The following is a 15,851-nucleotide window of genomic DNA, read 5'->3' as shown; positions in this document are numbered from 1 at the left end:
ACTGCACTGGCCACCTCCCCTGGTTTTCCCATGTCACAAATCCAGAGACTTGGTTCCTGACAATATCTGGGCCAGGAGTTCCTCCCTACCACCATTAGTTAGAAGAAGCTTATGTCTCCAGAACTAAAAAGCAGATATTTTTCTTTCTAGTCCATTCTCAAAAAGTCAGGCTCATAAAAAAGAATACAAATTATACTCAGCAGCTCTTATCAGCTTGGTAAAGAATTGCTACTTTCAACTTTATTGCCTTAAAAAGAATTCACATGTTTCCATCTTTTAAAAAAAGATTTGGGTTGAGGGAAGGAATTAGATTCATGTGCAGAAGTGGCTTGCCTGAGCATGATTTGAAGGGGTCACGGCATTAACCTTGAACGCTGATGCTTTAATTGAACAGCTGGGAAAGTGTAGCTATTCTCCCAGCGGATGTCCCCGCTGTGGGTCAGGGGCTCTGAGACTGACAGCTGCACTGGGAGGAAGGGACTCTCCTGTCCCAAATGGCTCCACACCCTCCTTCAGCAGTATCTGATGCTGTGGTCCCTGGAGTTGGTCTTTGGATGCAGGCAGCAGCTTCTCAAACTCCAGTATGGACATGAACATACTGGAGGGAGGAGAAAACATTTCTAAACAGTTTTGGACTTTGCTTGTATTTGAAAATCACTTGAAGCTGGAGCTGAATGGCAGAGTGTATGAGAAATGGCTCAGCACAGCCATCTGTACCCCAGGGCCATGTCCCCTGTCCTCAGGGACCGAGTCATGAGATTGTTCACAGTGCACACTGCAGAGGCTGGTGGCTTGCCCCCGCCGAACCAGAGTGAGCATAAATAATCTCAGAAGTGATTTGTTCCACTGTACATCCAGGTCCTCAAAAGGGGTTGTGTGACAGCATCCATGTGGCCAAAGGCCTGAATGTCTTGCTCCTCTGTGAGACAAGATTGGACAGAAAAGCTGGGCTCCGTTGCCTCCCATCAGGACATAGCCTGAATGCCTGTAAGAGTGAGGACAAGGGGGGCCTTATTTGGTTTCTGTGCCCTCCAGGTGGCAGGGAAATTATGGACCATTGATTAAAATCCAAGTATCCATTGGCTAATACTCATTGGTGCTGCCTGGCTTCACTTCTCCAAGTTGATCTTATTAAACAGATCGTGCCTGCGAGCAGGCTCCATTTCATTTTTCTGCTGATATTAACGTTTCCTTATAAATTGTCCACATGTAGCATATTCTCACTTTTTATTATAGTAAATTGCACTCCCTGCACAGCCTTGGAACTTGCCTCTATTTCATCTGAAGGATCCACAAATGATCTGTAATGAATCTTCATTCCCCCGGGGCTGTGAGAGGGCGCTTCTGCCATCCACACGAACAGGGAAGGCAGTTCAGACTGGCTGTTGAGCTCAGACTTGGTCAACAAGAAGGACTGAGGCCAGAGAGGTCTAATGATTTACTAGAAATTTTTCACATCTATCAGAATCTTACATGAATTTAGTCAATTATGCTTTCTTTCTTTCTTGTTATTCCATAGCAACATAATAGTTTTTCAGGGATCTGAGCCAATGTCCAAAAAGTCTAATGCTGAACACTCTCTCTTCCAGTGTACTCTCTTTCAGTAATATCTTTTTAAATCTCACTGATTGACCAAACTAGTCCAGCACTTACTATGCTGTTAGGTATGATATATGGGAACTAGCATCAGGAGGATCAACACTCAGTCCAAATGAAGAAACAATTGTATCCTGGAGGAAAAGCTCTAGAATTTGATCATGTTTCCATCAGCTCCTAAAGGTCACGGCATCTTGCATTCATCCACTTTAAGGTCACTTTGTTTCTTTCTCAGATCTTCTCAGATGTGCAGAACGGTGTGTTATTTGCAAATACAGTCTGCAGTCACTTTGCACGGCACAATGTTAACCAAAAATCAAATGTATAATCAAGTTCGTGCAAAGCGAGGACACTAGTTCGATATGCACAGGTTTTGGTTACCACAATACCATGCACCATGCAAAGCACAGGTCACCTGTACATTCATGTTCTTTTTAACTGTAGTAAGGTTTCTATTTATGCTCCCGGCCTTCCTTCTCCTCAGTCCCGGGAATGTGAGTCACCCATTCATTCATTCTATAGGCACATTTTGAAGTTCACTGTCTGCCAGGTGCTGTGTCCCACAGATGGCTTCGTGGTAATTAGACCAGGCTTTGGCCTCCAGGAGCTCATTTCCTAGTAAGGGACCAGAGGCTATCTCCATAGGCAAAAAAATCCTTTGGCAACCAGAGGTGCACATGATCCAGGAATTTTGAAAGGAGGTGACAGGAAACTCTGGAAACCAGGATCAGACTTTGCAGAAGCCCCTGTAGCTCTCTAGGCCCCTACTATCCAGTCACCACTATCCCTGTCATCTGAATCACCTTCTGGTTTAGCTGTTGTTTTTGCACTAAACACCTATGAAAGGCGCAGAGATTGAGTTTCGTCTTTTCTTGGTGCCCAAGTCAGTGGAACATGGTAGAAATCATATGGGTTTTGCATTGGAAAGGCCTGGTTACTCTGACTTTCTGGGAGACTTTGGGAAAATAACTTCATCCTTCTGAGCCTGGGCTTTTCCATTTGTAGGCTGCAGTTCAGTAGCCTCTTTCAGTGGGCCGTTGTGAGGGCTCAGGGAGGGATCGTGTGTAGAGGGCTTAGCTCAGGGTCTGGGTTGGATGAGGTGTTCTGTAAATGCCAGCGATTGCCCCCAGCCTGCAACCAGCCTTCCACTCCAGCCTTTCCCAGCCAGTGCCTTCCCTGAGCTCCTAAGTGGCAAGTTCAGCTTTCTCCCAGCAAAACAGCCCTCTTAAAGGCCTCCCCCAGAGCTGTGGTTTAGCGCTTCACAGGGTAAATTCTACACCTTTCTCAGATGGCTTTGCTAGAGCCAGGAGGGATTGCCTTGTCTCCACCATCCTTCAGTGACCTGAGCCCATGCACTCCCCCATGTTCAACTGCTTTTCCCTGTGCCCAGATGGGGTGTTTCCTGCTCCTGCCAAGGGTGGGGGCCTTGGGCTTCAAGGATCCTCCAGCAAAGAGATGGGTGAGGTGGGAATAGATGACCGTCAGGAGGGGCTGACTCCTGGGAAAGGCTTGGGAGAAAACACTGGAAAAGAGACCTTCTGGGATCCAAGATTCCCCAGTGGAATCTAAAAATAAGGATGGAGCCAGAATTAGGAGTCGTGGGAGATGAAGAGAACTTCAGGGCAGTTTTCTGGTGAACACAAAGACCGAAGAGGCTCCAGAGAAAAGACTGGGGCAAGGAGAAGCAGCTGAGCCAGCATCTTGGGACGTTTTTCCAAGCAGGCAGGCCCCCAGGAGGCAGAGGGTGGCTGAGAAGTTCTATGATAACTGCTCTTTAGGGGTTTCCTCATGCTTCCTGGCATAACTTCTGAAACTTGGGCCTCATGGTGTCTGCTTTGCTGATTTCCTTTTAAACGGGCTCTTCAAATAATCCATCCTCCTGCAGCTAGCTACGCCCCTTCCTTGCAAATGGAGGGGCGTTGCACTCCCGCATACTTTGGAGGGGTGACATTGCACAGAGAGCATTGTTCCTAAATGACATGTTGTGGCAAAGGCAGCGGTGGGCCTTTAACGTGAGCTCAATATCTGTCCTTGGGAAAGTGCCAGGCCCTGGGCTCCACGGGGGGAATGTTCTCAAATGTTAGAGTTGGGGTTTTAAAAAGATGCTAATTGCTGACAAGCTGCCATTATCTCAGGCTCCCAGTGTTGGGGGGATGCCTAGATAAGTGGTCAACAATTAACACATACATAAATAATTGGTGGCATTTGCACTTTGTAAAATAAATCCTCAGCGATGTTATTGGAAGGCTTCCATGTGGAGGTTTTTTTCACTCCATTTACTATTCCTTTAGGCCAAGATAAAGAGAAACAGTCTCACACTTAAGAAATGCAAGTGGGATAATGGTCTCAGGCTTATGAGGACAAGTTAACCTGGAGAAGGACAGCACTGTGACTTGTAATGGTGTTTTCTTAGATATGAGAAAAAAGACCATTTTGTTCCCATTGTTACAGGGCCGGGTTCAGACCGAAAAGCTTTTTCAGACAGTTATCTGGGGCTTTTGGAGAGCAACATGACCAAAAGAAAGAACACAGGCTTTGGAGACAGTTGGGCCAGAGTTCAAATCTAACCTCTGCTGAGTACTGGCTAAGGGACCTTTTGCAAGATACGAGTCTAGATTGAGGTCTGAGTTCCCCACCTGTGAAGCAGGGATAAGAACACTGCATGGCTTGTTAGGTTGTTGGGAGTAAATGATGTGTGTGGGTTGTGAAGCAGAGGAGATGTTGTATTGAACTATCTTGGGGGGTGGTTAATAAAAGCAAGCTCTCGTCGCCCTTGGAAATGTCTCCAACTTAGTCTTGAGGGAAAAGCCAAGGACACAGAGGAAGGGGCCCCAGGCTAGAGATGCCTCCTCCAGTGTGTTCAGCCTCACTGTTTTCTCTACTTCCTTCCAGGCTCCTGGATGTTAGAACTGATCCTCACTACTGTATGGTCCAGGGGCAGCTGTCAGCTCTCCCCATCACCAGTCTAGGAGAGCCACCTCTGCCCTTGACATTCATGTCAGTGCTCATGGACTCCTTTCTGTGCAGAGTCTGTTTGGAAGCTGGGAGCCAGCGCTTGGCTCACATCTATTTCCCTATGAAAATCATGAGATCAGGGTGGCCAGAGCAGGACCCAAATGTCCTCTGGCCCTCAGTGGGCCTGCAGAGTGGCCTGTTGGTGTCCTGTGTCACTTACAACTCAGCTCTTAGGCGTCACTGGGAAAAGGCATCTAAGGTTCAGATTGGGGCTGTTGCTCTCGAGCAGGGAGACACATTCCCTTCCACAGTCAGTTGGCTCCCCCAGCGTGGGAATAACAGCCGCCTTCGGCCTCCTTTAGCTGGAGTTTGCCTATAACAGCACACTTTTCTTTCCAGAGGGTGGAATGTGGGTGTCAAGATGTGGATGTACACACAAGTCAACACACGTGTGGACACTTAGCTGTTCCTTTTACCCCTGGCTGACTGTGCCCAGCCTCCCAGCTATCTCATGCACCGGTCACCACCATCAGCATCTGCTATCTCCTCCATTCAAAAGAGGCTAGAAGAGAAGTCAGCTGGATGCTTTGCAACTTCTTACATCCTTAACTCTTCTTCTGAAGTTCTATGTTTGCCAATGTATGATGGCCACAGGAGCCAGGCAGACTGGCCCAGTGGTTTGACTAGGTCTCGTGGGATTCACAGCAACTTAGAGGGGTGCAGGCATCTGGCCACTGCAGCAATTCCTTTGGGCTTATTGGGCCCTAGTTCCCAGCTCCCACAGGGTTTGTGTCCCCCAGCCACAGTGTCTAATTTCAGGAGAGAAGTCTAACTGCAGACTGCAGGGAATCAGCCACCCCACCTGCTGGGAGCCCACCCTGAGCAGGAGGCCACCTCCCCTCCCCTCCCCTCCCCACCCACAGGGTACAGGGGCTGCCCTTTGCTTGTCTGACTGGGTCATCACTTCTCTGCTGATGCCCACAGCATTATGTAGCTCAATCCACACTGTGGCCAAGATGGTAGGGAAGCACCACGTCCTGCTGCCTTGAAGGGGAGCACATGGAGGTGGCAGTGCCTATCACTTTGCAAAGCTATGTTGATTGTTGGTCTTTTTGCCACTGGTATCTCCATGATGGCAGAGATGAGGTTCCTGGTTCACTCCCCTACCCAGGAGAATTGGGATGGCCTGTTGGGGTTGGGTGGGCTCTGTCTGTTGAAGGAAGGAAGGAATGAATGAATGAGGGATTACACACTTGTACACATTCAAAAGAGACCATCGAATCAAGACCAGGCTGGAGACTCCAGCAGAGGGAACGAGAGGAACTTTGTGCTGACTGATCATCTTTAGTGAGCTCCTCCCTGGGCTGGAAGTGTCACCTGTAATTTCATTTGACTCTCACAATAACCTTAAATGGGAGGTGTTTGTCTTGAGCTGGGTTCACAGAAGTAGATGTGGAGATGAATTTTTTTGTATGACAATGGTTTATTAAAAGTTATGGGGAATTTAAAAAAGAAAGATAGCAGGGAGTGGGGACTTGGAACAGGAACATAAAGGAAGCCAAACACGGTGATTTTGGCTCCACCCTGCAGAGGAATTCTGGAAACAGCTGAGATCACACTCTGGAGAAGATCACACTCCCTCCATTAGGGAGCAAGGCAGCTGGGATTTGTTTTCGTGGCACTCTGGGTCCCTGGTTAGGGGCGTGCATTCCAAGCCACCGTGAGTGCCAAGCAGGGTTCAGGCAGCCTGAATTGGGGGTGTTGGCTGTTGGGAGTGAACACACATGCTGAGTCAGTGTAATAAAAAATGCTAATAAGATTCACAGGGACTGTGGGCAGAGCCCCCTGTAGCACTGTTGGTATTCAAATGCCTTATGGGTGTGGAAACTACAGCTCAGAGAAGTGAAAAGGCTCACCCAGGAGCACTCAGCCAGGAAGTGGCAGAACTGGGATTCCAATGCACTCTGCCTGCCTGCTGGAACTCTCCATAGCGTTCTCACTCTGCAGACGAAAGGGAGGACTTACCTCTACCTGCTGCAGATGTAGCTGGAGAGGAAAAGGGAAAGGGCAGCACTTAGAAGGGGAATTAGTGGTGCTGGGAGGGACATTGCCCACTGGGGTGTGAGCATTTAGGACTCTTCCCACAGAGCTGGCAGCCCTCCAGTAATTGCTGGAGTAGCGTGGGGTGATAGAGGACAGGGGGAGGCAGGCAGTGTTCCTGCTAAATCTGCTATAGCTTCTCCTTCTCTCCATCTATCTCAGCCTCTGTGTGAATGGCACCCTCCGGAAAAGGCTGCAGAAAAGCACTATTTATCTCCATGTGGGGAAAAGAGGCTTAACAAGTTAGCTGGTGCTTAATTGGTGAGGAAAAGTAGGACAGAAAAGTTGACCAGTTGTCCCATGAGGTTTTCTGATCCATTGTCTCCACCAATATCTTCCCTGCATGGGTCTGATACTAGGTGGAAGTACTTCTTAGGGTGGCCAAATCTCCCACCCACTCCCTGGGGTCTCCCAGAATCAGGTTGTCTGCAGTGCTGGCTTCTTCCAGGACAAGCAGAGAACCTCTCACCTGCACAGGTATACTCAGACCTTCAGATTCACAGAACTGCGTATTCTGAAGCAGGACTCTTAGGCCCTGAAGCCAAGAGGCAGGGTCAGAGCTCTGAAACAGCACAGGATCTCAGACACAGCACAATTATCAGTGAATTAGGATCCCTAACAGTGAGGCCTGGGGGCCCTCTTTTTTAAAGCTCCCTAGGAGGTTCTTAAACACAGCCAGACTGGAGAATCATTGCTGAATAATGTCAGTGCATGATAACGCTTTACTTCTCACAAATGATCAACCTTCTTAGATACATGGCACTGTAAAGAGAGTACTGCTCACCTTCTGCTCAGGCACTTCCTGGGATGGGACGTCGCTACTCCTGAGACATCCCATTTCATCTTGAATGACTTGGAAAGTCAGAAAGTTGTCTCCTATACTGAATTGATATCTGCCTCCCTGATTATGGGAGCCATTGGCTCTAAGTCAACACTCAGAAGATGCACAGAGCAGTTCCAATCTCTCTTGCACATGACAATTTAAAGACACCTGTATTATCCCACCTCTAAGCTTCCCTGATCACTTTAACTGTCCCTCTTCATGACGGGGCTATAGTGTGCATTGTCCTTCATCAAGTGGGGTGACCTGGTTAGGTCCATCCCCCAAGGGGTGGAACAAACTCCTCCCACACCGTCGTTTCCATGAGTTGAGCTAGAGGTGAGCTAGAGCCCATCGATGTGCTTTTACATACCTTGGGAGACAGAAAAGAGCAAGTGTTATCTACATTTTATGAAGGAACAGAGACCAGAGTGGTTAAGTGACAGCTGGGTGGAGGCAGTCCCCTTTGGTTTTTCCTCAAGAGTGTTGCTTTCAAACTTCATTTCCCCATTTTCCCTTCTGCTCCTGGAAACTGAGTGTAGGGCTGTGAGTTCGGCCTTGCTAAACCACATGTCTTTAGATTCAGTTCAGTGTTCCAGCCACTGAGATGTTATGACATTCTCCCAGATTTGCATCTGTGCACATTTGATAAGAGTACTGCCAGTGTCCTCTACATGAGTGTCAAGGAAATGTTGAACTGTTGGCAATCGAGGTGAGCTAGAGCCCAGTGATGTTCTCAGAGCATTCTCAGCCCACCCTGTCTCCACTTCTCCCTCCACCTCTTCATCAGTGCTTCCAGGCTTTTGAAGGCCTCCCTGAAAGTCTGCGTGTTGACAGGAGAGAGGCTCTGGACGGGGTGGCTGAGACTCCACCCTGAAGTGTTCTCCTTCCTCTACCCTGACTGAAGGTTCCTTTGAGCTTTGGCTCTTCAGCCCTTGAAGCTTCTCTGGAGAAAGCCGGGTTAACTGAGTTTGTAGAAAGGGGCGGAAAGTGTCTTCGGGATACAGCCTTGCAGCATACCCAGGTACATGGCTTAGCATCTCTTGAAGCCTCCTTTCTTTCCAGTGCAAAAGAGAGGCACCCTGTACATGACAGTTTGCAGGCTGCAGCACCATGCAGACCTAGGGTCACTGGTGGGGTCTTTGGCACAGGCCCTGACACCTCCATGCCTCATTTGTTAGGAGTCAGGCAGATCTCTATGTACTGATGAGGAAAGATATTCGTGTTACATTGAGAAATCAAAAACTAGAGTCTTAACTGGATGTGTATTTCATGGTCTGATTTTAATGAAAACACTTGTCTGATATCTATTTGTAGCTATTTACTTGCAGAGATAACTGTAAAATCTTCTAGAAGGTGACACCTCAAACAATGTTTAGAGAGTAAATATGGAGGGATAAAGGGGGAATTTTCACTATGGCAGCATGTTTTTTTTAAATGGGATGGGATGATGGGATGTTGAACATTTTTATTTTTTTGCATTTTTTTTGGATAACAGGAATAATAAAATTACATTTCAAACAAAAAAACAGGACTCCAATCTGATAGCTCTTGTCCAGGTTCATAGTTGGCCTGGCTCAGTGCCCAGGCTCAGCAAGCACTTGGCACCTGCTCACGGGATGTATTCATACGGGACATGCTTGGAAACCATCAGTCTCTTCCAATTCTTCCAATCTGTTGGCTTTCCAATTGAAGGAGAGGGAAAGCACTCATAAACACATACAGGAAACAAAATAATTAACTGAATTCTGTCTGCCTCGGCCTTCCATTTCATTTGCATAATCAACAATGTTTACTGAATACCTGCTGTGTGCCAGTTACAGCTATTGGGACACAGCTGTGACCTAGGAGATGTGGCCTTTGACATACTGGCAGAGGAGATAGACAATAAGAAATATTCTGGCAGAGGAGATAGACAATAAGAAATAAGTAAACTGATAGCCATTCAAGCACAAAGATGGCAAGTGCCATAAAGAAACAGAACAAAACACTGTAATAGAGAGTTACAAATGGGGCTATGGCCCAGGAACTAGAAAGAGCTTTATTCTGTAGATCCTAAAGAACTGAAGGAAGCTGGGAGCCCCAGAGCTGCTGTGAGCTGCTGTCTTCCTAAACGTCACTCAGTACAGCTGGACTAGACAAGCCCCCATAAATCCCTCATTCCAGTTTCCTGATTCTGCAGCCTGGAGTAATGATAACACTCATCCCTTAGGCACCCCAGCAGAAAGGTGTTTGCAGGCATTCCTAGGGAAGGGAGGCTGTACCTGTGCCTGTGACCCTGTGCTGCCTGCAGGAACCCAAGCATCTAATCTTGCTCTGGGCTGGTGCAGGAGAGCGTGGAGGGAGAGCAGGAAATCAGATGTCTGTGTTCAGATGAAGCTTCTTGCAGCTAAGGCAGCCAGAGCAGGCCCCAGGGGGATGGCATGTTTTGTGAGGAAAATATTCTCTAAGAACAATGTTTATAAAACTCTGTCTCGGCAATCATCCTGTGTCTGCCAGCTTCTGTCTTGCTTCTGTTCATGTTCGTTCTTTTTCTCTCTGCAGGCCGTGGAGACCAACCTGGCTTCCAAGGACAGCCACTGGGTCTTTGTGAATGAGGTAAGGGCTCTAGAAATGTGATGAGCACGGCCTAGACTGAGCCCCCGGCCCCTTGGTAAAGCTCAGCATGATCCTTTTGGGTTCAACTCTGACTTAGGGGGCTGTCGTGAATCCTGGGGCTCCACCTAGCCCAGGCAGGAGCTCAAAGAGTTGAACTTGACCTAACAGGGTGCTCACCTGGCAAGTGAGAACCAGAGAAAGAATCCTGACCCGGGTCCATGAGGAAGTCAAAAGTCAGAGGGCAGTGGTGGCAGGGATGAGGCGTGCTAGGTGAGGTGAGGCAGCCAGTGGGAGCCAGGGGCTGGAGCAATTAGGGCAGGTCATGAATTGGGATGCAGAGGCGGTGGGGCAAAGGAATGAGTAGGGGAGGAAGGCTGAATTTCATGCAGGATGGTAAGGGTGTGCATGAGTGTGAGCGAGAGTGTGTATGCAGGGTGTGCACATGCGTGCGAGAGTGTGAATCCAGGTGTGTGTGTATGTCTGTGTTAATGGTGTGTGTGTGTGTTTATGAGTTGTGTGTGTGTGTAGGTGTGTGTGAACATCCATGTGTGTGGATGTGTCTGCATGAAGGTGTGTGTGTATATATGTGTCTGCGTGAAGGTGTGTGTATATATGTGTGTGGATGTGTTTGAGTGTGTGACAGGTATGTGCATGCATGTGCAAGTGTATGTGTGTGTGTAAGTGTGTGCATGTGTAAATGAGTGAATATGTGGCTGTGCATGTACAAGAGTGTGTGTGTGTCTTTGTGTGTGAATTGTATGTGTTGAGTGTATGTACTGGGGTGTGCATGTGCAAATTTCATGTGTGCATGTGTGTATGTATGTGTGTGCATGAGTGTGTATATATGAGTTTGTGTATGAGTGTGTATATGTGAGTTTGTGTATGTATATGTTTGGGTGTGTATGTATGAAAGTGCATATATCTGTATATGAGTTTGTGTGAGTGCTGTGCTCTGTGAGTTGTATGTGCATGTGTGTTTGTGTGTGCATGTGTGTGTAAGTATGTTTGTGTGTGCAACCAGTACGTGTAGGGATAAGTGTACCCACGTAAAGGGAGTAAATAGGAAGTCTCTCCCATGACTGACCATCCCACCAGCTTGGCCCCAGGGAGAAATGACAACACGAGGGATCACGGTGGCCTGGCCTGCTCTTCATTACTTGTACCCTGTCTGGCCCTGGCCTCCTCCACGCTGGAAATCGCACAGCCTAGCTTCCCCAAAGAATCCCCTCTGCCCACATGTCCTTTCAGGAGCACTGACTGGGGTGGCCTGTGTGACCTCAGTGCACTATATTCACTGACAGCAGACTCAGAATGTGTTCCTGGTGCAAGCTTTCATCATGGCTCATCATGGCTATGGCCTTCAGCTGCTCCTAAATTAGCTGATCAATTTCTAATGGCTTCATCTGGAAGATGCAGGTTTATTATGCAGGCAATTCATTCTTGTATGATGTCTGTTTCCCCATTAGTTCTTTGCTAATATGTCTGAAATAGTCTTGGGTGGCTTATTTTAATAATTGTGCAGGTAGTATCAGATTGTAACTACCTGCAAAGTCCACTTTTCATAGATTTCCCTTCATGAATTCACATCTTATTAGCTCCATGTCCACAGACGCCAGTTGGGGACGTGTAGTAACTGTCCATCTACCATGGGGTGCAGGTGGTTGTGCTGGTAATTAGAAGGGACATGACCGCCTCCTCCTGTTTTCAGAGCCTGTGAGAGGCTGTCTTGATCCTTGAGAAGTTTGGATTCTCTGGGGTTTGCTGACTTCTCTATGGTTCTTCATAGTCCAGTTTTCTTTGTTCCAAAGAAACGGTGCATTCCTGAAGTCAAATGTCTGATGCTGGTTTTACTTGTTTGATGAAACCTCCACATTGGATAGCCAGTGCTTCTCTGTTACCAGTCTTCAAAAGAATTGCTCTGCTTTTACATTCCTAACCTGTTTTCTTTTCTTTCCCCAAATCCCCACCCAACCTCAGGGGCCACCTGTCTGTCCCTCTTGACTCACTCTTCAGGGCTGGAGTTAACTTCAGACTAACCCAGTGTGTGGTGCCCCTAGGGCATTCCATACTGGTAGGCACATTGGCATTACTGGGGCAGCTGGAACCCAGGGCTGAGTGTCATCAGGAGGAGTCAGATATGGGGTATACCTGTTGGAGCCACACTGGAGCGGCTTAGAGAGGATGGCAGTGTCGCACCATGGCCAGCTGTGTACCCTGCACCAGCCCAGGAGCGCACACGGATGGTGCGAGTATCTCTGAGCTGAGTGTGTCCTCCTCCAAATGTGAGGGACCTCCAGGGAGCCCCAGCTCCCTCCTTTCTTGGCTTCCTTTTCTGTGAGGCAGGGGACAACATCTAATATTTCTTATTTGTATTTTTTATTTTTTGAGACTGGAGTCTTGTTCTGTTGCCCAGGCTGGAGTGCAGTGGTACGATCTCAGCTCACTGCAACCTCCGCCTCCCAGGCTCAAGCAATTCTCCTGCCTCAGCCTCCTGAGAAGCTGGGACTATAGGTGTGTGCCATCTCGCCCAGCTAATTTTTGTATTTTTAGTAGGGTGGGGTTTACAATGTTGGCCAGGCTGGCTTCGAACTCCCGACCTCAAGTGATCTGCCCTCCTCGACCTCCCAAAGTGCTGGGATTACAGGCATGAGCCACCATGCCTGGCCAGCTAATATTTCTTAATCACCTACTATGCGCCAGGCACTTGTCACTGCATTTGTTACCCTCCTAGTCCTCATCAACAGCCCAGTGTGGCAGTTATCCTCATTTTGCAGATGGGAAAACAGAGTCTCCAGAGGTTAAATCACTTGCCCAAGGTCATGCAGCTATTAATGGTGTATCTAGGATCCTATTTGAGGACCGTCTGGCTCCAAAATTTTTCCATCAAACAGTAGCTTCATGCACATGGCCTTGGCAAAGATCCCTAACTCACCGTCAGTGTCTGATTCAGTGAAGCCAGTCAGTGGGGGTCAGGTATGTATACTGACGGGGAATACTCTTGGGCTGGCCTTTGGTGCCAACTCATGGACTTTTTTGAAGTCTTCTATCAGAAGGTAGGGCCTGTTGGAAAGCTTTCACCCAGGCACCCCAGGGTAGCCTCTGGTTAAGGACCGAAGTGTTTTCCAAATTACATGTAGGCTTATCCTTAGGATCCGGCTATATTCAGGACTACTGTTTCTGGTTTCAGCATGGCCCCAATTGAACACAAAAGTCCTGTTATTCTTATTGCAATGTGATATAATTTTAGGCTTTGCCCAATTTTTAAGCTATCCAAGTATAGAGCCACAGGCAAATGGTTTCCCAGCCACCTTCCTGTTTGTCTTATATAATGACTAGAGATAAAATAAGGGGGAAAAATAAAGAAAAAAGGAGAGTCAGGGGCAAGCATTTACTGGCTCACTTTCCAACATGCTCCAGAATTCAGCTGCTTCACTGGGTCCTTGCCTTCCCACTTGTTGAAACTGCTCCCCACTTCTCTGGATTAAGTTCAGCTCCTCAAACAAGATCAGGTCTGTGCCTCCCCGACCACCGCAGGTGTCTTTGGGGCCCCCAGCATGGCCCTCTAGCTGTGCCCCCCACTCCTTCTCATTCCTTACAGGTTCTGCCTTTCAGTTTCCTTCTCTGTATTTGATTTGTGTTATGCATTTTCCTGGATTCAAAATAAACACTTGAGGGCACATGTTTTTATTTGCTTTCTTTATGCAGTGGTTTTCTAAATACATCTGCCCTCTTTCTGGTGAGTACTGGTGCTACATATTACAGACCTGGTTTATTTGGAGAAGAAATAATTGGATGCAGAAGAAGCCTTGTGTGAGCCTTACCGACAGTTCCTATAGGTCTCTGGGCACCACTCTGGGGACACTGGAGAGCGGATGTGTTTTTAGATCTGCTAAAAGTATTTAAAGAATATTTTAATTGACTGATTAGGTTGCAAATTACCTTAGAGAGGGTAGGGGATTCAAAAGAACTTGTGGAAAACAAAATGAACTGTTAGTCAAGGTGGCCACTGACCTGTGAGTCCCTTGAGGGCATGGCCAGATTCAGCTCATCACTGAATCCTCAATGCCCTGAGCAAGGAATAGATTCTTCAAAGGTTTGTTTGAAGGCAGGTCGATGTACATAGTGTAGAGCAAATTGCATTGACAAGCATTTCCCTGTCTGCCTCAGAGAAAAGACAAAGGCAACAATTAAGTCCTGAGTTTCAGCGATGGAAAGGACCTCTATGGGTCATTCATCAGATGTTGCCAAGTTCAAGCCCAGTCAGCCTTGACTCTGGATGAGGTGGGTGGCTTTTGGAGCCTCTTTAGCAGCTGAGGTAAAATGTTTCCTCTCCACGCATCCTCCAGCAGATGCCAGGAGAGTCAAGGATCCCTGTGGGTCTGGTCTTTTGGGAACTTTGTTCAGGGAATTGTCCCATAGAAAAATCAGTATGACTCTCCAGCCTCTTGAAGAGAACCAAGGGTGATGGGGATTGAAGCACTCTGTTTGTTGCTGGGCAACTTCCATTGTTACATGAATTCTTCCAGACATTGAACCAAACCACACACATACTTTGGTGGAAATGGTTTAAGGTGCTTAACGGATGATGTGAGTATGCACACATAACCTTTGCACCTGGGTTTTATCAGAGAGTGAGGCTCTAAGAGGTGATCTGTGGGTCAGCAGGGGCCAGGAGGAGGTGACTTCTAAAAAGGGAGGAGGTATAGTCAGCAGGCCCTTGCCACTTCTTCCCGATTGTCAGCGTATGTCGGTGACTCCACATCTCACATCCATTCCAGACCTTGCCCTTGAGCTCCAGATCCAGAGATCCAGCTTGACTCAAGATCCTCTTGACTTGGCCACTTGGAAGCTCCATCACCAACTCAAACTCAGCGTGTCTCTCTCCAAACTCACCATCCTCCCCAAACCTGGCTCTCTCTTGGTGCTCCTGATCTCAGAGACCACTGTCACCATCCTTCTGGTTGGCTCCTCAGACACAGAAAAGACAAAGGCATGATAAAAGAAAAAGACTGTGATGTGAATGCTGAATCACATAGCTTTAAGAAATCTGGCTACATCATCCAGCCCACTGCAGCCCTCTGCAGGATGACCCTAACCCCACATTTGCACTTATTTACTTCTTACTATTGCATTCCTATCTCATGGGTCATCCCTGCAAAAGGATAAGTGACTTCTTGTTTCTTGTATTTATTTTTCCCTGCTAGCTTTGGGGTTTTGGCAGCATTTTTCTTTCCACCTGCCATGTCCTTCTGAATCTGTGATTGTCTAGAACTTCCCTTTCTTGCAGGGATCTGCTTAACATTGCCTCTGCCAAAACGACTTCTGTATTTCCCCAGTAGGGTGATTCTTTCACAGCCTTACCCCAGTTCTACTGTGTTGGGGAATTGATGCACGTGCCTGATTCCCTGGACAAGCTGATCTGCTTTCTCTGAGGTTCCCTAAAGTTTCTAGTATGAGGAGCTGACACACAGAAGAGCTCGCTGGGTTAAATGATCTGACTGTATCTTAAGAGACCCCCCATCTGCCACCCCAAAGACAAGGTCATCCCAGTGTGTGGACTTCTTCAGTACCTTCTGCCTAGATGCTCTCCTATTCTTGAGCCTCAGGCCCCGGTCCCCATCTTATCACTTTCACTAGTTTGTCACCAACAAGTACTCAGTAAGGATCCTTAGGGGTCAGTCCTTGCTCTTAGAGCAGCCTCTGTCAACAGTCCAGGGACATCACTCCAGACTTTCAAATCTTCCCTATCCTAAAGCACACACCAAGGTAAAACAAATGAAAA

At 47.6% G+C, this 15,851-nt stretch overlaps 1 protein-coding gene across 1 annotated transcript in view; it reads left to right on the top strand.

The window, feature by feature from the left end:
* The window catches only part of GRID1 (glutamate ionotropic receptor delta type subunit 1), a 786,921-nt gene that overhangs the window by 443,144 nt on the left and 327,926 nt on the right, over positions 1 to 15,851 (top strand). Inside the window, exon 5 of the mRNA XM_023226082.3 lies at positions 10,016 to 10,069. Within this exon, the coding sequence (XP_023081850.1) occupies positions 10,016 to 10,069 (54 nt within the window). The remainder of the gene's footprint in view (positions 1 to 10,015; positions 10,070 to 15,851) is intronic.

The sequence above is a fragment of the Piliocolobus tephrosceles genome, chromosome 9, assembly GCF_002776525.5.
Source record: "Piliocolobus tephrosceles isolate RC106 chromosome 9, ASM277652v3, whole genome shotgun sequence".
NCBI classification, from domain to species: domain Eukaryota; kingdom Metazoa; phylum Chordata; class Mammalia; order Primates; family Cercopithecidae; genus Piliocolobus; species Piliocolobus tephrosceles.
This window is presented reverse-complemented; position numbering and strand designations above follow the sequence as displayed.